A 22,632-nucleotide genomic window follows, 5' to 3' on the forward strand; every position below is an offset into this window, starting at 1 on the left:
CCCACCTTCCCCCACAGGCAATGTTCTCTGGCTGGGGGTGAAGGTCTGCCAGCCTTCGCCTATCAGTGATCCGCAGCAGTTCCTCTGCTGAGCCCTGGGTCTGAAGTCCAGCAGCCCCTCCTATATCATCCTTCAGGGACTGGTCCTGCCTCTGGGGGCTGCAAAGCAGCTCCTCCTTGCTGTCCTTATCCTCCTCAACTGCTCCCTGGCTGCCCAGCCCTGTGGGCCCGCCCCCACCCGTTCTCTCACACAGAGGCGGCAGGTTTGTATAATTTTTGGTGGTGCACAGAATGGGTCTAAGTCCTCCCCGCCGCCCGATAAGCAGATATATATTTTTTGAAATAATGTAAAAATGGACTGGAAACCATAAGACTTTAACAGTTTCCCTTTATTGCATAGTATCACTATCATAAGAAAAAAATATTTAACTATGAATATCATTAATACTCTTTTGAATATGGAAACAACCAAGCACTCTTTGATCAATAACCCTCAAAAGCAAATACTTTCTAAAATTAAAACAATTATAGCCCCTTCTTTTGCGATGTTCATCAGGAGCCAGCAAACACTTTTCGTCGTTGTTTGGTTCTTGAAACAAAGTCATCCAGGAGACTTGCAATGTCCAATTCAGAGGTACAGTTCTTATGAACATGCAGAAATGCCAAGTGATTTAGACATTCTTTGCCCATTGTCGTTCACAAATAATTTTTCAGTTGGCGCAGGCAATTGAATGATCGCTCAGTGGTGCGGGCTGTAGTCGGAATTGTGTAGAATAATTTCAGGAGAATTGTAACTTCTGAGAACATGTCACTCAAGCCTTCATTTTGTTTCAGAAATTGCTTCACTTCGCTCACTGAATTAAGCTGGCAATTTCTCGATCTGCAAATATTACTCAACATTTCTAAATGAAGAAATAGCTTCTCCGTGTTAATATCACCATGGAAAGCTCCACTTATTGGGACAGTGTCCTGTTTTGAGCTGCATCAGTCATATGCTTCTCCGATTTTACTGCGAATGTAAAGCTTTCAGTTGAAAACCGCTGTTCAATGGCAATTTTGCAAGCATCAATGATCCCAATATATAGTTGATAAAAATACTCTTTGGGGTCACTGAAGGTGTAAGGAAAGCTTCCATGGTCGAGCCTCCTCAGTGGCTTGCATTTTCTCGGGAGAGTAGGATCATCTAAATAAAGATTTCTTGCCTTCTCTACTGTTTCCCAGAAGTGATTGTACGATGAGTCGGTGCGCATCCCACTCAACACCTCTTGCAACAAGCCAACTTTCTTCATAATGCTTGCCAATGACACATTTGGGCTTTGAATTTTTTCATTAGCTTCTTTTACAGGACCTGTGACTTTCACAAGAACTGTTAGTGTAAAGTATGTTGAAAGACTGAAGTTGCTTCAAGAATCCATTAAGCTTATGCCCAAATAAATTTGTTAGTCTCTAAGGTACCACAAGTACTCCTCGTTCTTTAAGTTCATCTAGGCAGTTCATCATGGCCTTGTAGTTGTGGAGCAGTGATTTAATGCTACAGATCCTTGGCGTCATCTTGTTGGGCACAATGGTCTTAAAGAAGGTTCCCCTTCATTCTGAAACTCTCTGAATGCTGCCATAAGTTTTGGTGACTTCCTGAAGGCACTGATGAGATCTTTCACCATCGAAAACATATCACAACATTCTTGAATATTATGCAGGGCATCCTGCATGGTGAGGTTAAGGAAATGTGCAATACAGAGCACAAATTCTGCTCTCAGCTCTTGATCCTTCACTCTGGCTTGGACCCCAGTAAATATGCTGGACACATTACTGGCTCCGTCGTAACACTGCCCCCAGCAATCAGAAAGGGGCAAATCACACCTGAGAAGTGTATCTTCCACAATTTTGAAAAGAGAAGCAGCATCCATTGCGTCAGTTTGGTAAAACCCAATAAACTCCGCATAAATCTCCCAGTCTTCACTGGAAAAGAACCTTAAAGAAAATCTTACTTGTTCTTTTCTTGACAAATTGGTAGCCTCATCCATTATAATGGCATAAAACTTAGAAGCCTTTATCTTTTGCACAATTTGTCTTAGTGCCATCATTTCGATGATTTCGTTAATAACCTAATGTGACAGCCACTTGTATTTTGTGTGATTAAGCCAGTGTCTCAGTTCCTCTGAATCTGTACTGCGTAGCAACAAGAGCTGCATCCAGTTTGAATCACTCTCATTATGCCCACGTAACGCTATTCCTTGTTCAGCTAGGTACTGAACACTGGTAAAAACGTTGTGCAGTGCAATCCTAGCTGATTGTGATTCTGGCCAGCATTAGTGCAGAAACATTTACCTGTGGCTGCCAGAGGCGGCAGGTTTGTATAATTTTTGGTGGTGCCCAGAACAGGTTCAAGTCCCCCCCCGCCACACACACATTAAAGTCGTCCAGAGTTAACGTTGTTTTGTTTGTTTTCATGTGAGACAAGTCTGTCCCTAGGAGCTTGCACTGTAGACAAAGGAAGATTATAGAATAGGAGATTCATAGAATATCAGAGTTGGAAGGGACCTCAGGAGGTCATCTAGTCCAACCCCCTGCTCAAAGGGGGACCAATCCCCAATTTTTGCTCCATTTCCCTAAATGGCCCCCTTAAGGATTGAACTCACAACCCTGGGTTTAGCAGGCCAAATGCTACGTTGCTGATCAATTAGTGCAGTGATTTTTAAATTTTTCTTTTTCGCAGACCACTTGAAAATTGTTGAAGGTCTCAGCAGACCACTTAATGATCTTTCCAAATGTTGTTTGTACCATTAGCTAATGATTGTAAAGCGCTTTGGATAAAAGCGCTATATAAAAAAAACCCTTAATAATAATAAACTTTTTTTGTTCTACACATAAAAGCACACAACTCATATTTTAATATCAGTAGTCTTAATCTTTCTAATGGGATGGATGTGCCCTCTCTCCCCCACCGTGGCAGTCCCCGAGCTGGGGCTGGGAAGGAGGCAGAGGGTCTCTCCCTCTCTTCCCCCACCGCAGCTGGGGCTGGGAAGGTGTGGGGGGTCTCTCCCCTGCCACAGCAACCACAGAGCTGAGGCTGGGAAGGAGGGCTGTCTCTCCCCGGCAGCCGCAGCCCTGGAGATGGGGAAAGTCGCCTCTTTCTCTGGCAGCCACAGCCCCGCACATCCCAAATTCCCCCCACCGCCTCTTCTCACACCACTGCCCTCTCCCACCTACTTCCTATTTCCCCCAAGGCCACCACCTGAGCTTACATGTGCATCTTCTCCAGGGTCCAGGCATCTAATTAGTGGAGCCATGCCTGTGCGGCCACACTAATTAGGTGAGTGGCCCTTCATTTTCTTACCTGCAGCCGCCCAGGCGCACACCTTAGAGGGAACTATCCACGGACCACCTGAATGGAGCTCGGACCACAGTCTGAGAACCTCTGAATTAGAGAACAAGCTCATTTAAAGTTGTTTGGCAGCCGCCTGCTTTGTCCACTGCTTGCAGAAAGAGCAGCCCATTGGAGCTAGTGGTGGGGGCTTGGAACCAGGATGGACCGGCAGCCCCACTAAGTTCCCTGTGTGGCAGCTGCCAAGCAGGCTATCAATTGCTGGGCAGTTCAGGTGTTTCTCCCAACACTCCTGTGTGCTGCTCCTGCCCTTTGCCTGGGAATGCTCCTGTGAACCTCCTGTTTGCTGTGCAGGGGCGGGGAGGGAGGTGGGAAAGAGGGGTGCTGACGTCAGGGTGTCCCCCTTCCCCGTTCCTCTCCCCATCTCCACAGAACAGGGTGGGGACACGACAGGGCTCAGGACAGAGGGAGCTTGCTGGCAGCAGCTGCGGTCTCAACTTGCTGATCTACTTAAAAAGGCAGTGTACTTAGAGTGGGGTCAGCCTACTTTAAAGAGGCAATGCGTGTCTCTCTCTCACACACAGGGTCTGTGCCTCTGTCTCTCTCTGCCATGCTGTCTCCCCTCCCTCCATTCCTGCTGCCTTGTAGAGTGTGAGGCTACCTTAGCAACAATGTGTTAATCCTTGAGGGCTCAGCCCAGTGCTAGTTCATCATTAAGCAGTAAGGCATTCCCTGGGAAATATCCCACCCTCTGCCTCCACCACCTCAACCAAGCTTCACAATCATTATTGCTGTGTACAGTATTAAATTGTTTGTTTAAAACTTATACTGTGTTTGTGTGTATGTGTGTGTGTGTGTGTGTATATATATAAAATATAGTTTTTTGTCTGACAAAAAAAATTCCCTGGAACCTAACCCCTGCTATTTACATTAATTCTTATGGGGAAATTAGATTTGCTTAACATCATTTTGCTTAAAGTTGCATTTTCCAGGAACATAACTACAACATTAAGCAAGGAGTTACTGTATATTTTTTAAAATAATGTAAATATGTGAGGGCTTAGGGGTGGGGCTGGTGATGAGCGGTTTGGGGTCTGGGAGGGGCTCAGGCAGAGGGTTGGGGTGAGGGCTGTGAGGTGGGGGGGGCTGGGGATGAGGAGTTTGGGGTGCAGGCAAGCCAGAGAGGAGTACTCCCCCCAGCCCTCTCCCCGCAGGCAGCAGCGAGTTCTGGGGGAGGGGTCCCCCACTTCCCCCCTGCACCACACTCACCTCACACCACTGTCAGTGCACGTGCTCCTAGGGCCCCTTCACCTCCCCTATGGTGGGTGCAGAGCGGGGGGGGGGGGGGACGACTGCCATCACATGTGTACCTCCTCCCCTGCTGCTGCCCCTCACTGTAGGCTCAGTGGGGGTGGGGCTGCCCCTTGTCCAGCATGGGGCAGGAGCAGTGACTGCGGGCAGGGGGGCCCTCTTGTGCTGCTAGAGGGACCCTCCAGAAATTGCAGAGCAGCATACTTCATTACCGCTTCCTTGTGACTGAAGGATTTTTTGTGTGATGTACAGCCACGCAATGCATGTCTCCAATCTTGAAATCTGGACTAAATAAATGTTGGTTCAGCCTTTGTAGAAAATATTAAGATCATCTTTTCAGAACAGTTTTTGCCAACTGAGAAAAAACCTCTATTTAATTCGCTGTTGTTCTCCAACCACTTAAATCTTGATAGCCAAGATTGCTGAAAACTCCTTTTCTTATTTTGTACATTTGCAGCATCTTTCTTTTGTATAACTTCAGGTTGAAAGCCGGGTGTCGAACTCAGGCCATCACTTGATGAATTATCCTTTTCTTCTTTTTCTCTGGGTAACTTTATTAAGCATTTATCCATTGTTGATTATTACTGGTCCTACAAATCAAGAATTTGTTGCTGGGATAAAATGAAACTACAAAACGTCGGTGCCACAAGATTACAAGGGCCAATTAAAAGTGGAAAGTCAGAAGCAGCACTCGCCTGCTTCAATATATTATATTTTGTTGTATTTGTATACAACCAATTATATACTTTAAAGGGTGTAAAATAATCAAGTATTGTGCTAAACACGATCATATCCCAAACTGACCGTCAAATTTAAGTTGTGTATTTTTCCCTTTCAGGTGAGGGCTCTGGGATGGGGATGGGGATGAGGGCTTCACAGTGTAGGAGGGGGCTTAGGGCTGATGCTGTGGGTTGGGCTGCTGGGGGCCTGGGCTCTGGGGTTGGGCGGGGCATGAGCTTGGGGTGCACACAGGCTGCCTTGGGACTAGGGCCAGAGAGGACTCCCCCCAACCCTCTCCCCGCCGGCAGCAGCCAGCTCTGAGGCCCCCCCGCCTTCCAGCACACTCACTCTGTACCACTGTCACTGCACATGCTCCTGGGGCCCCTCTCAGGCCCACGAAGCCCCCTCACCTCCCCTATGGTGGGTGGGGACTGCCATCCTATGTGGCTTCCTTCCTCCCCTGCTGCAGCCCCTCACCGTAGCCTCAGGGGGAATGGGGCTGCCCCTTGCGCAGCGTGGGGCAGGAGCGGTGACTGCGGGCTGGTGGGAGGATCACAGGGTCAGACACTCACCCAAGCCCCAGCAGGTGCTCGGGTGAGGGAGGTCCGCTCCGGGTGTCTCCCGGCGGATGCCGGAGGAGGGGAGGGCTGCCAATGTGTGTGTGTCTGTGTCCTTCCCCCCCCCGCGGTGGAGCAACTGCGGCAGCAGCCAGCTGCCTCAGCCTGCCCGGGGCACGGCTCTTGTGCTGTAGCAGCCTCAGGCGGCAGCGCAGACAAGCGAGAGACGCTCAGGGGCGGGCGCTCTGGGGCCGGGGGGATGGCGTGCGGGGGCGTGGCAGGCGGGGGACCAGGGGAGGCTCCAGGCAGGGTTGGGGGGGAGACTCTCCCTTTCCTACCTCCCGGCCTGCCAGCCCCTCCCTGAGCCCGAGAGGCCCAGGCTGCCCGGCTGGGGGCTCTCTTGTCCCTTTAACAGGGCAGGGCTGGCTGGGGGAGGGGCGCATGCGCGGGGAGCGTCTCTCTGGCTCTGGGCGTGGAGCGGAGCCGGCAGCGGCGCTTGCTGTAGCCCCCGGGCGTGTGATCCCAGCGCGCGCGGCTCGGGCAGCCGGAGCGGAGCTGCCGCCTGGGCTCCCTGCGCGGTATCAGCGGTCCGGGGACAGCCTCGGCCAGCAGCCAGTCCGGCCGGGGACAGGGGCTTTGTTACTCCGCGTGCAGCAGCCGCCGCAGCCCACTGCCCAGCCGGTTCTCCTCGCAGCGGCAGCCAGGGGCCGCCGCGCCTTTGTCTCCTGTCCCCCGGTCTCTGCAGCCTCCTGCCCGGCAAGCTCACCAAGAGCCACCCCCAGGACTGCGCTTCCTCCGCTCTCCGGCTCCAGCAGCTGGCAGCAGCTTCCTCTTCCCACGGCAGGGGGGCTGGAGTCCTGGCCGCCTGCCCCTGGTGCATTGTGACCCCTCCTGAGCTCAGCAGCCCCCACCCAGAGCAGGCAGGAGCTTGGACTGAAAGCGGAGATGGCATTTGAGGCGGGTATCCTGAACTGCCCCTGGGCCGGCTCGCTCCTGGAACCAACAAAGCCTAGCGGTCTGATTGCCTTATTTTGTGGCCATTTGCTTTTGTTTGGGTCTAATGGTTTTATTGTCTAGCGTAGCTGCAGTTTCTCTGGTGTCTGGCAGGCAGCGTCTCTAGCGGGTTAAGCTTTGAGGTGCTATGAGCCTGTGGACAGTCAGCTGTGCTCTGCCCCTGCCCCGTAGCTCTGCCTGGGTGTAATACTTCATCGATCTGCTGCTACTGATTGTAACCGGCAATCTCCTGCTAGGTCAGTGGAGCCTGTCTTTTTTTGTTTTTGGTGGCCTGATCTGAATATACAGCCCCTGCCGTTTTATAACTGGACCTTTTCATTGTTCTGCGCCTGTCCGGTTCTGCCTGCTTGATCAAGGGTGACTTCTTTTTTTTTTTTTTTTTTTTAAGCCTAATCTAAGGTACGTCTCCAGGCCACTTCGCTTGCTTCACCGGGGCCCTGCCTTGACTCTTCCTTCTGGTTTGACCTGAGGAAACAACCTCCTGTTGGGTAAAATATACCTTGATATTGCACTGTTCCTCTGTGAATGAGCCACACCCTTTTTTCCTTAAAGGGCCTCTGCACTCAGCCTGCCATATGCTGCTCTGTCTCTGGCAGGCTGAGGGGGGTGGTGGGCATAGTGTTGTAAGCCACCAATTTCCGAAGTGCAGACTGGGATGCCGGGGGGGAAAACGGGGGGTAGTGGCGCTGCTGCCACCAAGCGCTGTGAGTCCAGCGAAGAGGCAACTCAGAGAGAGGAGGAGCAGGAAGATGATGGTGATGAAGATCTGCGAGACGGTGGAGTTCCTTTCTTTGTGAACCGAGGAGGGCTACCCATTGATGAGCCCACTTGGGAGAGAATGTGGAGACACGTGGCCAAGATCCACCCTGAGGGAGAAATGGTGGCTCAAAGGATTCGAGGAGCCACAGACCTACCCAAGGTGAGAAGTCCTGAAAGAACTGATATAATAAATCAAATGACATGGCTTTAGACAGTCCACTCAGAGAATGGTAGAGAAGCTGGGATTGTGTTATATAACATGGAAATTCAGATCAATAATCCTGAAGTGGGGGTTTCACTCAACAGAAACAGTCATAAGGGTGTAAAGTATCGGGATTCCATATCAGAGGGAGAGTCTCTGTCCTGTGCTGTTTGGGCTTTGGGCTTTGATTTAATAGAATTTTCCCATTTAATTGCTCTGATACTGCTTGTGTTGATGCAAAAAGCCATATGTCCAGTAACCTTAGCCAAATGGGGAAAAGCCAGGATTCTGAGACAAAGTACAGAATTGGGATTTAGCTTCTGAGGCAGCCTGCCTGGCCTGAAAGAGGGGGTGACAGTGCTCCAGCTGTATTCTGGAGCGTTGTGTTTTGATCTGGACACTTTGTTCTTAAAAGATTGTAATTAAAAATAATCCAGAAGGGCAACCTGCTAAAAGTACAAGGCGATGGGACCTGTTTGGTGGATAAGGAAACTTAATATGTGCATCTTGGAGAAAAGGAGAGTAAAGCTGGGATTTATGACTGGTTAAATACTTTAGATGGGGAAAGCTGGAGGAGTGGGAGTTGAGTAATTATAACCAGGAACAAGCTATAGGCTATAAAAGGAAATACTTATGTTGGTCATGAGGGACAGTCTTCCCCACAACAAGGGGAATTTTTGCACTGGAATGGTGCCTGCCTATGAAGGTGGCTCTGACAGAGGAGTTAAAAGCAAATTAGAGAACACTTGTAGAATTTGTTGCCAACAAGGAATCAGACTAGATGATCTCACAGCTTTTCTGGCCCTACTGCTGAGAATCCTATGAAAAGGGGAACCCAAGATCATGCAACTTAATCTTGATGCTGTATTGAGTCCTTTGCGTGTGAGCCTCGTGAGTCTTTGTAGATGTTGCCATTTTTGTATATGCATGGCTTCTGGTGGTAATTCTAAGGTATATTTGGATCCTCAGATTGAAAGTGCTTTGCAAATATTCACTGTCTCATAACTGTCCTTTGAAATAGATATCTTTATTCCCATTTTTACAAATAGAGACAACTGAGTCAAAGAAGATTAAGTGACTTGCCTAGGCTCTCACAGCAAGTCTGTGGCAGAGCCAGTAAGGAAACATTGGAATTCAGGGGTCCAGTCCCCTGTATGAATCATGAGACTTACTCCAACCCTTGTTTCTCTTCTGTGTCTCTTCAGCACTGAGGGTGTTTCTTTGGCCAAAACTTAGCCGAGCATCTATTTTTGGTACCTGCAGCACCATTGTGTAGTAGCCCGGTTTGTGCACTGTATTCAGTGAGGCTGGTGCAGAACACATTCTGCCATCTGGGCTCACTGCTCATCAGTCTCAGCAGCTTACAGGGAATACAGAGGAGTGAATGTGGTAGGAAGGATTGGGGCAAGGGAATGAGAAGAGCCCACCCTTGCCTGTACCGATGTTTCCGTGTCTCTGAGCACCATTTGTATTGAAATACACAGAAGCGGGTCTATTTTCTTTCTTTGAAGAACTGATGCAACAGTTTAGAATCCTGGCAATAATATATTCCAGGGGGAAATATATTTTGTAAGTGTACTCTGCAGGGCTGGCTCCTGTGAGAGGCTGATGCCCATTAGGTTCCTGAGGCTAAATGGGCCTTGGGTGGGATGCAGGAGTTGCTATAGCAGGATCAGCCCAGTGGCCTAGCTAATCTAAAATCCTGTTTTGGATGAGGGTCAGTACAAGATGCTTAGGGGTTGAATTGGGGAAAACAGTGGTACTGTTCCAAGCTCTGCCAACAAAATAAGCTCCACCCCTTGAGACACTACAATGAGATGTAATCACAGGGCATGTCTACACTTACCTCCGGAGCAATCGATCCAGCAGGAGTCGATTTATCGTGGCTAGTGAAGACGTGATAAATTGACCGCCGAGTGCTTTCCCATAGACTCCGGTACTCCACCAGAGCAAGAGGCACAGGCGGAGTCGACAGAGGAGCATCAGCAGTCGACTTACCGCAGTGAAGACACTGCGGTAAGTAGATCTAAGTACTTTGACTTCAGCTACGTTATTCACATAGCTGAAGTTGTGTAACTTAGATCGATATCCCCTCCCCCCAGTTTAGACCAGGCCACGGTATGTTGTACAGGTGTTAAAAACATCATCATGTGATCTTCTTGGGCTTATCTCTCCCACAGTGGCATGCTGAGCTCTGCTAGGCTTGGCTCCCTGATTGGGGGAGGGAGGAAATGGTGTTACACTGTCAAATAAATGAGCTGTGACTCACCGTAGGCTGTGTAGATTTTCATAATGATTTCCCTTTTCCTATCTTACATGACTTGATCAGTAGTGACCTAGTTAACAGTGACACTTACCCAATGTTGATCATTTATCTGAGTTAACTCCTCAGTGAGATTAAAAGAGCAGTTCTCTCATATAGCTCTTGTTTCGGGCTCTTAGCAGACTCAGGCAGGCATCTCTGCCTGAGAGACTTTATTTAAAAAAAAAAAAAAAAAGCTGAGATTCTAGATCACAAGATGGCAGTGGCAGGATGCCATACTGTTCCTGTATGAATCCTGTAGATACATGGATGAAAGTATAGGGGGCACGAAAGGAATAACCTGCCAATGGAAAGTTTCCTAATAACCCCTGTCAGTTTGCATTTAGCTTGAGCCCTGAAGCAGGCACAAATTTCTGGGAAGCTTGTGAGTCCTTAATTTGTAGATGATCTCATTATCCATATAAATCTCTAGATGTTGGCTCCTGTTGAGCCTCCCCTGCCATGTTAACATGAACTTTTCCGCTGCCGGCCAGCATTATGACCCAATGCAAAATACAGAGAGCAGAGTTGTCTCCTGCTCACCGGTGCTGCACATCCTGTAAGTAGTCTGGCAATGTCTATAGGAGGTTTCCCAAACTCTTCCTTCATGCTGCTGTTTCCCAGGGTTCTGCCAGACTGTCACCTGCATGCCAGGGCCCTTTTTGATCCTAGTTGGAGAGTTGAACTGGTAGAGAAATGGAAAGAGAAATGAACTAGTCCAGTTTTGGTATCCCAAGTGGAGTGAAATGAAGTAGTAGTGAAAAGGGTTTGTGACAGCATTTTTGTGACTTTTCTGGTGACAGGGCCCTCTTCAAGCCAGGAAGCAAGACTCCTCTAGCTGCAGTAGATCAATGGCATTTCCCACAAAGTAACCTTAGTAATTTGCTTGCAGTTTGATTTGAGGTGAGATTGTGGCCTTAGCTGAGCATTGTGATGTGGACGTCACAACAGGGCACCATCTCTGTGACCTTGCTTCTCCTAGCCCCTCCATTGTAGGCAGTGTTGAGAGAAGTGCTGAAACATCTCTTACTTCCCTTAGAAGTCTATTGTTTATCCCATTTGGGCTGCTGTGGCAGTGTGAGTGAGGCCTCAGAACTCATTAGTTAATAACGCTTTCATAGCTCTCTATCTGTATATCTCAAAGTGCTTTATGAAGGAAATGAAGTATAATTATCCCCATTTTACAGATGGGGGAATTAATGAGTGTTGACACAGTGACCTTTTGGTGGCAACAGGCAGAGGAGATGCATAGGGTTTGTGAGGATCCCCAGGGTCACATATATGCATAATAGTTCACCTATGGGTGGCGTGTGAGGTCTCTGAGAGCCAAGAGCCCACCAGTCACCATAAAATGTATGTACGGATAATATTTAACAGGTTATGTATCTGTACTGAAAATGATGTTCTTGAGGACTTGGAAGTAAGGCAGGTCACCAGGAGGTGACATACCCTCCTGTCTGAAAGGAACACATCCAAGGCAACAGATGTTTATCTCTGAGTCTGGTCATATGCGTGTTGTCCACCTCACGATGGAGGTCTATTGCACGCTGAGCCAGATGCCAGTAGAAAGTTTGCAAGATCTACAAGAAAAAACAAAACTGCATGGTGGGTATCCTGTTTATGAATGAAGACAAAGGATGGGGCCTGTATATCTTGGGAAGCAAAGTAACACACTGGATCCTTCATGTAGGAGACAAGCTCACAGTGTTGGTCTCCTAGAAGAGGGATCACAGCCAAACAGCTGTAAAAGGCTGTTTGGACTTCGGGTGAGCATTGCTCAACAAGACATGAGTATCTAGTTTTAAGTCTATGTTCTAGAATGTGTTATGATTTAATTTTATATGTAACCATTTGTTTCCAATACTTGCTATTACTTAAATATCTATGCTGGTGTGTAAATAAATTTATCTAAATGCTGTGTGTTAAGCAGAGCAGTGATCTGAGGTGGAACTGGTAAGCTGTGATGTACTGTTTCTCTAGAGCCAACAAATCTGTGCATACTGCGAGTGGCCAATAGATCGGGGCTGGACACTCTAGGGAGATGTTTGTGGGGTGCTGGGATTGGAGTGTGCCTATTGCTAACCTGTAGTGGGTGGGCTACATAGGCCTAAAGCAGAGTGCTTGTGTTGCCCCTGGCCAGTGGTGTTGGGGAGCCGACCCGCAGCAGGTGCAGACAAAGCTTTTTCACACTAATGGCAGTGCTAGTGAGGTGTCTCACAACCCTGGGTACCACCAAGAAGCATCACGTTACAGCACAGAGCTGAAGTGACTTGCCCAAGGTGTTCACAGCAGGTCAGAGGCAGAGCTAGGACAAGGGCCCAGATCTCTTGACTTCCAGTGCACTTTCCTACCTGTTGGATTGTCCTGCGTTTTAGCATATCCTTCCTACCTTCCCTCACTCTGTAGGGCAGGACAGCCTTTCAGAATAACCCACTGGCTGTCCAGTTATTCCAGAGGAAATGGGCATTAGTGCCACTCCATTCAGTTGCCCTCGGCTTCCAAAGGCTGACCTGATGATAGCACTGTTGGCAGTTGCTGGCCTTGCTGCTTTTGGTAGAAGAGGTGGTGGTGTCTGTCTGCAGAGCTGATGTTGTATCAGTGGCTCTATGGGTGGTATGGCACGAAGGCAGGGAGCACATCTGTCTATGCATTTGTAAAGGTTTTGCATTCTAAATGGCAGAGATATAAAGGTGGAAACAAGCAGATTTGTAGCTGGTCAGTGATGGCGGTGGGGACCCCCACAAAAGAAGCTGGATTTTTAACATATATGAATGACAGGCTGTGATGTGCATGCTTGAGCTTTAGTTATGGGGTGGGGGGGTTAATATATCCATCTGCTGTCTGAATAACATCAGTACTCCGTTGGCGGCAGCAGCAGCATCTGAGCAGCTAGAGCTCTAATACTACGATGATAGGACCACATAAGTACTTTGAGAGAGACAGCTTGTTTTTTTTAAGTTACATTATCAAACACTTCCTCCCTGAGGGAGGAGGAGCTCTGTTTGTGCGCCTCTTCCAGCTGGTTTGCTTTCATTCTGCTTGGCTCATTTTAAGCTTGGAAATCTCAGATCTTCACCAGGCTCCCTTCCGAAGACGGGGTTGGGACTCAGCTGTGTCAGGCAGGAGTTCAGTGCAATATCCAAGGGTTTACAAGTCTGGGAGTGCTGGGATGTAACCCAGCCATACAAGTAAGGGAAGACAAGAATGGGTAAGGCAGCCAGCCTTGCAGGGGCATGCTTTCCAGTGACTGGAGCAGCAGGCCCCAGGAAACCTGTGTTGCTATCCCACCAAATTGCTGGTGACTATGGGTAAGGTAATCCACCTCTACGTTCCCTTCTGTGTTTAAAATAAATTTCCATCCACCTCCTTGAGGACTGTGAAGATACCTGTTTGTACTCTTTGAGACCTGTGGATGGAGGATGCTGGAGAAGGCCAAAGTGTTATCACTCCTCCATTCAGCACAGGGATGAGAGGGACAGATTCCTTATCTCTTCTCTCACTTCTCCCCACCTTTTCCCCAGGCAAACATACTGGAGACCTGCTGCCAAGGAAACCATAGCCCAGTCTGGGCTTCATGGCCAGATCTGAGAGCCAGAGCACAGCTTAATTACTTAAGGTGCCGCTTCTACATTAACTAGTCTCCCAGTGAAATGGTTTCCATTACACGGTCTCAGGGTATTGCGTGTTCCCCAGAGGGAAAGGGGATCTGACAGCGAGGAGTGGTTTCCAGCATCAGAGAGGAGTAACTAAAAGGAACCAGTAATTTGTGCTGGTAATGTGTATCTAACTGGAACCCAGGGAGTTAATTTTAGCTGTTTGTCTCTGCACAAAGGTCACCCACTGAAGAAATGAATTAAGGCTAAATGCTGAGCCTGCCCTGGTTTTACCACTTTCATTGGTTCTGCTTGGGAGTAATTTCCTGTGACTCAGTATGTTAACTCCTAGCTTCTAAACCAATTTAGCGTGCATTAGTTTCAGAGACTGCCGAATTCCCTGCATCATTCTCTAGAGTCTAGAGGGCTTCCTGTTCCCCTGGGGATAAGAGCTCAAACTGTTGGGGATCTTGTATCTCTCCTTCCCCTCCCTTGCAGTGCTTCCTGCTGAGAGAGGTTGGAATAGAAGGAGCTCTCGTATCTGCACATTCCCAGCAAGGGACTGCAGTGAGGTATTTGCTTACAAAGGTTACTGGAGACAACAGCTGGCACACTTTGTTGGTTCTTATGTCTAGTCACAGCTTGTCTCCCTGAGAGGTGCTGGGAAATGGGCACCGGTCACAAAATGCATCTTCATCAAACTGACTTATGGGGAAAATCTTAAGACAAGACAATAAGAAAGATCAAAATACACAAGAGAAAATCAAGACCTAGAACTTCATACAGCTGCCTGCTGTTGTGTAAATACTGCTGTGCTTGGAGTTGAACAAAACAGCCTCTCCCCTGAGACGCTTACAGCCTAAATAGGCAGACACCACCAAATACAATGAAAGGACCAGAGGGAGGGCTCTGTCTCCAATTAATGTTGTTATACAAGGGGTGGGTGACCACATGTTCCCTAAGGATGGAACTGACCAAACCACACTGAGAGTTGGGGCTTTGGTGTTGGATCCACGCGCAGAAGGCATTAACTTTCCTCAGTAGGCTTGGGGAAGTTGTGCCACGAAGTTCTCTCTATCATAGTCGCACCAAATCTGTTTTTCCATTCTTTCATTGACCGAGTGTCTCCTTGGCCCTTTTTGTGAGTCCAGCCCTGTCTTTTTGTTTTGGCTGGGCAGACAGGACCCTTCTCCTTTCTTAGGATAACTCTTAGCAGCTGTCAAAGCTGCAGATGTTGACTTCCGAGTAAACAGAAAGGAAGGTTTGGATGGACTATAGAGGCCAAGACTGCAGATTCAAGGCAATAGTCTGGGTAATATCCACAGTTGTGTAATTGAAAGTCATAGAAGTTCGAGATGGAAAAACCCTATTGCCTTTTCCAGTCCATCTCCCTGCCAATTCAAATTCATTCCCAATTCGTTTCTAGTTTTCACAGTGCCAACAGGTGGGGCTTTCACCCCTTCCCTTGTGAGTCTGTTCCATGCCCTGATATTTCTTGCTGTTATAGAATTCTTACTGAACTTGGCTACATTTTCATTCCATGCCTCCATCTTAGACCCATGTACCGTCCTGAGCTCCTCTTCCTCCTTTGTATTTATGCTCTTTAGATGTTTGCAGACTATTTTGTGTTCCTCCTTGGTTGTCACTTAACTAAATTCTACAGACTTTCTTTTAGTTTTTCATTTTAAAAAAGTCTTTCCATCTCCCCGATAACTTTGTGTCACTCTTCTCTGAATCCCCTCCAGTTTGTCAACTTGAGGCTAGAAGAATGAAGTGACTGTCAACTCCAAGAATATCTCGGGTGGACAGCAAAAAGGGATTAGCTCCTTGGGTTACAGAGGAATGCAATTCCTATGGTGATGTGCCAGTGCATTCAGCAAAGGGACTAGCAGGTTCAGGAGACGTCTGCTCTCTGACTCACTCTGCTTCCCCCTGTTCAGATTCCCACACCGAGTGTGCCTGCGCTCCAACCGTCCACCCCCATCCCTGAGCGTCTGGAAGCCATACAGCGCTACATCAAGGAGCTTCAGTATCCTTTACTGTTATCACAGACACCAAGGAATGATGATCCAGGAAGGGGAAGCAAGGAGACCTTCCAGTAGCCGACCATAAGAGAACAGCTGACTCTGCTTCAGCCAGAAGGGGAAATGAAACTTGTTCCCTAAAAGCAGGAAACTGAAGCTGTGACAGTGAGTGGTTTTGCTGTTTTATTCTAATCCTGCCCAATTGTGTCTCCTGTGGTTAACCCCTTTGTCCCAGCAGCATGTGTGTCAGCAGGGCCAAGCTAATGTGTGGTAGGTTCTCCTTCAGCCAGACACCTTGAATTCAAGTGCTTGTTCCTTTTAAAACATCCTAATTGAAGGTCCTTGTAGTTGCTGTGCTTGCCTAGCCCTGCAGGGAGGGCCTGGGACAGATTAAAACCTGGGATTAGAAAATGCTAATCTCCCCTGCCAAGCTTGGGTGTGCTGGTGATGGGGAACTTGAGCTTCATGCTGAGTCATTTTACGGGGTGCTTTCTTCTCTGTAGGTGGCCAGAACATGATGGTCCCTCCTGCTTTTGAGAGTCAGGTGGATGACCAACTCCCAGCCATTTATAGCTGCCTGTATGTTCATGGCCTGGGAACAGGACTCCTACATATCCTCGTGCTCTGTGTGCTGGATTGGAGTGTGGATGAGGGCATGTGCAACACAAGTGCATTTTTATCTTGCTGGTGGGATATGGAGCTGACTCTAGGTGGGAATGGAGTCTGCCAGCACCTTTTTTGCTAATCCTGGGGTTGTTTTGGGGACAGATCCCAGCCAGCATGAAAGCAAGGTAGTTTTGGCATCATTTAGACTGGTCATGATCCCCTGCAGGCAGCAGCAAAAGAGGACTCGTTTCAACCCTATTCGGGTCTGGGAGCCTGTGCTGCTGGAGAGGAGGCTGACCAGAAAATGTGCTGTCAGCAGGAATAGGGAGGGAAATAGATTGCCACTCTGTTTCCTTCCTCCCCCAGGCCAAAGAATGCAAGTGGGAGGAATAGCCAAATGGAAACGCTTACTTTATATTTGCTGGTATTTTGCTTGCTGGATCCTGAGATCCCTGTGAGAATGGTAACTGATACCTTGATAGTACAAAGAGCTTCATCCAGGCAGATTGCCGTATGTGGGCAACTCTGTCTTCTCAGCTCTCTCTTCCAGTCTGCATGGCCCCTTAACCTTTTTTCTCCAGGTACAATCATACTGGGACGCAGTTCTTTGAAATTAAGAAGAGCAGACCTCTGACCGGGTAAGTGCTGTCAGCCTTTCTCACGCTCCTGCCTTCCTGTTTGGGGAACTTGCCACCTCTGCTACCCCTGTACTGAGTCTGGCCGAGAGTACAGGCTGGACTCTGGGGATTTTGTTCACTGTCACAGTTCTGCCCTTCCTGAGGGGGTTGGACTCTGCTCAGGGTGCAGCTGGTCAGAGCCATAATTTAGCATTATTCAAGCATGAGGGCTGGATTTGTTGCCAAGGGTCAGTAAACTTATCTGTTACTCAGAGGTGCCCAGTCTCTGAGCACATCTAATTTATAATCTAGATCAGGGGTCTCAAACTCAAATGAGTACAAGGGCCACAGGAGGACTAGTGCATTGGCCCGAAGGCCTCATCACTGACACCCCCACCTCGCTGCCCCAGGCCCCGCCTCTTCCCACCCTTTCCCTGCCCCCATTCCAACCCCTTCCCTGAAGTCCCCACCCCAACTCCGCCTCCTCCCTGCCCCCAGGGGGTGCAGGGGGCTCAGGGCAGGGAGTTGGGGTCAGCAGGGGGCTCAGGGCAGGGAGTTGGGGTGCGGGCTCCGGCCCGGCGCCGCTTACCTAGAGCAGCTCCAGGGTGGCAGCAGCGTGCACTGGGGCCAGGTCAGGCTCCCTGCCTGCTTGCCCTGGCCCCGCTCCAGGAAGCAGCCAGAACCAGGTCCCTGCGGAGCGGGGGGGCAGAGGGCTCCGTGTTGCTTTCTTTCAGGTACCTCCCCCGAAGCTCCCATTGGCTGCTGTTACCCGTTTCCGGCCAATGGGAGCTGCGGTTGGTGGCTCTCGGAAGTGAGAGCAATGCATGGAGTCCTCTGCTGCCCTCCCCCGCCCCGGGACTGCAGGGACATGGTTCCGCGTGCTACGCGGGGGGCGATCCCATGGTCGGATTCGGCCCACAGGCTGTAGTTTGCCTACCCCTGGCCTGGAGGTAGACAGAGGGGCGGGGGTGGGGGCACAGGGAGCTTGGTGGGCCGTACGAAAGAACCCCACGGGCCGCATGCAGCTCACGGGCCATGTGTTTGAGACCCCTGATCTAGATCATGGGCTTCTGGGAGATTTTGTGTAAAGTAAAACAAAGTCCTGCCTTAAACAAGCTCTCCAAAGGCCAAATGTCGCTGCAATTCTAGCTGTCCAGAATCCTGGAGTGCGTTTGGTGCAGAATGTGGATTTGCTAGACCCTTTTTCAGTCACCAAAAAAAAAAAAAAACTTTATAAAGAACAAAGAAATGTGTGAGGAAGGAAGGAGGAGGTGGTGGTGGACACCCCCAGACTGCTGTGCATTGTAAACCCTCAGGCATGTACACAGGGTGGAGGCAATCATCTTCGTGCACCTGGGTTCCACATGTACAGTTAGGGACCTCTTAGTCTGCTAACCAAACCATTGTGCCAATATTAATACTGCTGGCCCAAGCCATCAGGTATGGGTGGATATTTGGGCATTCCAAACATCTTATGATGTAGCCAGGGCAGAATCTGCTGCAGGCCCCTTCCCTGCCCTCAGATGTGGGAAAGCAAGTGTCTCTGGAACTTGGCCTCCTGCCTGAGGTGTCTCATCTTGGTCGGATGGGTAGAAATCCAGAGGGACTGCATTGAGATGAAAGGGAATTACTCCAGACTTGCTGAGAGTAGTGTCTGGCATAGAGGGTAGATCCTGTTTGGCTCAGTGAGGGGAAACTCCACAGCAGCAGTATTGGAGGGGAATGCCAAAATACTGAGTTTTTTGAATTTTATTTATTTCTAAAGGGTTTTCTCCTCTCCCGTCTGCCTTAACAGCCTTCCTCTCTCCTTGCAACCTGCCCTGCATATATGCTGCCCAGCGACTGAATTCACCAGCCCCACCCAATGCAAACCCCTTTAATTCTCCTCCTCTGTCTCTCCTGCTTGTGCTGTCTAACAGGCTGATGGACCTGGCCAAAGAAATGACCAAAGAGGCCCTGCCAATCAAATGCCTGGAAGCTGTGATCCTGGGAATGTATCCTTTCCTCTTAGAAACATGCATGTGTGCCCATCCTAATGTGTTCTCCCCCTGTAGAACCCTGCAAATCTGGGGATATCCACTTTATATCAGACTCAGATATCTGTGGATCATGGATTGGATGCAAATACAAACTTTGTATCCGCTCACAGCTCTACTCCCCCTGCTCTCTTATGCCCCCCTTATGCTGCTGGAGCATTGCAAGGGCCCAAGCAGAGAACCCGAGTAGTGGAGTTAATTCTTCAGAGTCACTTTTCTCCCCCGCTTTAGGATTGAGTGTTTATTCCTTTTGGACATAACTGGGGGAGGGAGAGGCGAAGGATGTGGGGATTAAACAGGAAGGAAATAGCTTCAAGTCAGAAACACTGTTGAATAGTGGGGATGTTTCACTCACTATGTCACCTTGCACTTTCTCCACATTGCAGGCAGATATGGAAGGGAACCTGTCAGACTCTCCCTTGCATAATCCTTGCTTTTAGATGCAGACTTGAGCTAGCACCTCCGTGTACACACGTCCTGGGAAACACATCTCCTCTGGGACCTGCCAGGCTGAGTCCAACTGGGGCCACATTTATTTATTTATTGGAGTTCCCTCAGTGATGGGGAAGCATTTGAAAGCTAGGTTAATTGGTCTTTGCGTTTTGGAAAGTTAGTTGTCTTCAAATGCAGTGCTTTTATGAGATGCCAGCCTGGGGATCTCGATGGCTCAGAAGAATGGGTTACATTTTACCTGTAGGGCACCAGGTCCAATCCCTCCTAGGCTGATAGTGATGGTCAATTTAACTAACTTGCCTAGTTGCCTCTGTGTGAAATGAGATGGTGGCCCTGGTCCTCCCAGCTCCTAGCAGGACAGGTGTACACACTACAAAACTGCCATTATAACTGTCTTCCCTTTGTGGGCAGCCTTGTTGGAGAAGGTGAGGACTGAGCATCCCTCTGATCCCAGGACAGGGTAGACTTGTCTTGTGCGGGGCTGGAGCTATACCTGCTCTGGGGATTTGGTCTCCAGGGCTGTCAATCAAGTACTTGTCATCAGCAGTGAATCTGCTTTCCAGTCTAGGCTGACTGAGATGTTCTGGGGGATGGGGAGGAAGAGTCTTACTCCTTTTCTTGGCATCACCAGTTGTTTCCTGAATGGGGTGATGTTGCCAGTTACCTCACCAACAACATGCCCACACTGGAGCGTTTCCCCATCAGCTTCAAAACTCACTTCTCAGGGAACTACTTCCGCCACATTGTGCTGGGGGTGAACTTTGGGGGTCGCTATGGGGCACTGGGCATCAGCCGGCGTGAGGAGCTCATGTACAAGGCGCCCACCTTCCGCACACTGAGCGAGCTGATCTTCAACTACGAGGAGGCATACCACCGCTGCTGGCACGTCCTCAAAAAGGTGAAGCTGGGCCATTGTGTGTCCCATGACCCACACAGTGTGGAGCAGATTGAGTGGAAGCACTCCATTCTGGATGTGGAAAAGCTGGGCCGTGAGGACTTCCGCAAGGAGCTTGAGAGACATGCCCGGGACATGAGGCTAAAGGTGAGAAGCTGGGAGGTGTGGGGAGACTAGCCTGCTGCTCTTGAAGGCTGCAGGTGTGAACTTTGTACTTGGTGCCAAAGCCTTGGAGTTTAAATGGATCCTGGTGCTAGTATGCTGGGAGGTACAGATCCTGCTGGGTTGGGGTGCGGATGGGGGAAGGCAGGGAGGTGGAGGGAGGGGGTAAGGATTCTCCTCTCCTTTTCTGCAGACCCTGGCTCCAGTGGGGTGCAGACCCCTCTCCACTTGGCAGGTGTAGATGCTGTGTATCAGGGTATCTTGGGCAAGACCTGGGAATATGAATCCTGTGCCTTCAGGTATGCCTGCTGGTCACTGGACAGATGAACCAAGATACATACTTGCTCAGAAGTTTTGCGTGCATGGGTGTGCTTGACACTCTCTAAAGGTGGGGTACAGTACAGTAGAGCTACATAATGCTCACCACTGCCTTTTCTTTTTTTCCTTTTGATTTTCTTCATCTCACTGTCACCCCTTCCCAGACAATGGAGTACCTTGGGCTTTATGTTCTCCAGCCACTGCTAGCCCTGGCTTCTCTCTTATCCTGTTGTTTTCCTTCTGCAGATTGGCAAAGGAACAGGGCCACCATCTCCCACAAAGGATAGGAAGAAAGATGTGTCCTCCCCACAGCGGGGCCAGTCCAGTCCACACCGCCGCAACAGCCGTGGGGAGAGGCGGTAAGTGGGGTTGGTGGATGGCTTGGTTGGAGGATCTTTCTTAGTCGTGCTATAGGATTTCCCCTCCATCCCCTCGCACCCTTGGATAAAGTAGATTTCTGAGAACTCTCTTGGCACGGTCCATAACTGTGGAGATGTCTCTCAGCTGCATTGGTGGGTCTCTCCCTTTCAGCTCTGTCACTGCTTTCTCCAATGTGAGTTGCTGCCTTCCCACTTTCAAACTATAGCTGGAATTAGGGGCGGGCTGCAGGTAGAGGAAGGTCACCCCATCTAATGCCTAATGTGTGATGGGTCACACATATGACCCCCAAAAGAGACGTCTGAACCTCCATCATTGGTCAGTGAGAACTGGTGTGCCTTTGAGGCTGCTTTCAGGCCTACCCCAAGTCTATCTTTCCAGGAAGGTATCTCAAGTGGAGGTGCTGGGCTTCCCACTCTGTATTCCATCCTCTTATGGGAGTTAGCAGGGTGAAGAAGAGCTGCCACCCCTGCTACTCTAGCTGTATGGGATCTGGTAACGGGGATGAAACTCCTCTTCTCATGTTGGCACCTCTCAATCCGACAGGTTACCCTGTCAGAGGAGAAATTGAGAATGCCTCTGAATATCTACTTCCCTCTTTCTTCACAGGCTGTCTGGTGAGAAGAAGCCTGCCGAATCCAAAGCCATGCCAGACCTCAATGGGTATCAAATCCGGGTATGAAGAGAGGCACACCTGGTGTGCCTGGCTCCATCGACTCTTCACTGGCCACACTTGAGACCAGGATCCACTTGTAGCAAGCTCAACATGGGGAAGGGGAAGTGGGAGTGGAGGGCTGATCTTCCAAGGTACTTCTATCAAGCCTATCCCAGAGCTGTATTCTGGGGATCAGACAAGTCACCTGCCTGTCTTCTCGGGAAGAGCACTTTTTAATTCAACAAAACACGTTTTTAAGAGAACAGAACTGCCAGTTGATGGGAAGGTGCTGCAGGGTGCTCGGGAAGGCTCCTGTTGTGACGTGGTGAGGGGTTGAGCGAGTGAGGCCAAGCAGAGCTCATGCTTTGCATGGAATCCTTTGGGCTGACAAAGATGACAGATGGGGCATTTTATCCACAGTGCCTCTTCTATGCTGAAGGTCTTAAGCCAGCACAAAGCCCCTGGGCTTGAAGGAGGGGAAGGTCTTGGAATGGAAAGGCCCCTGCCTCTGGTAGAGGAAGGATTTTTGGTTTTGTAACTTCTGTGTATTTTGCTACTGTCGCTCTTGTTGGGGAGGGAGGGAGTGAAATGCACAATCACCTTCCCCATCCCCTGTGCCTGCAGGGAAGAGGAATAAGCCCTGAAATAATTAATACTTGCCTCACTAATGAAAATGCAACCTGTCAGTGGAGTTGAGGGCCTCATA

The 22,632-nt window shown here is 49.4% G+C and overlaps 1 protein-coding gene across 1 annotated transcript; it reads left to right on the top strand.

Moving 5' to 3' along the window:
• The first annotated feature begins 7,581 nt into the window (after window positions 1-7,581).
• On the top strand, window positions 7,582-21,953 carry VASH1 (vasohibin 1). Its single transcript, XM_077820358.1, has 7 exons — window positions 7,582-7,845; window positions 15,723-15,811; window positions 16,994-17,050; window positions 18,949-19,023; window positions 20,179-20,560; window positions 21,140-21,252; window positions 21,881-21,953. The coding sequence occupies exons 1-7, from the start codon at window positions 7,582-7,584 to the stop codon at window positions 21,951-21,953; spliced, it is 1,053 nt and encodes a 350-aa protein (XP_077676484.1).
• The last annotated feature ends 679 nt before the right edge of the window (window positions 21,954-22,632 follow it).

This window comes from Eretmochelys imbricata, chromosome 6 (genome assembly GCF_965152235.1).
Source record: "Eretmochelys imbricata isolate rEreImb1 chromosome 6, rEreImb1.hap1, whole genome shotgun sequence".
Lineage (NCBI taxonomy): Eukaryota > Metazoa > Chordata > Testudines > Cheloniidae > Eretmochelys > Eretmochelys imbricata.

What these genes read in the sequence shown, in the direction of transcription:
- VASH1 (XM_077820358.1), top strand. Translation starts at nt 7,582, where the DNA reads ATGCCGGGGGGGAAAACGGGGGGTAGTGGCGCTGCTGCCACCAAGCGC. An exon ending in CGCTACATCAAGGAGCTTCA is followed by an intron (nt 15,812 to 16,993) that starts GTATCCTTTACT and finishes TTTTTTCTCCAG; the next exon opens with GTACAATCATACTGGGACGC. An exon ending in GAAGCTGTGATCCTGGGAAT is followed by an intron (nt 19,024 to 20,178) that starts GTATCCTTTCCT and finishes TGATGTTGCCAG; the next exon opens with TTACCTCACCAACAACATGC.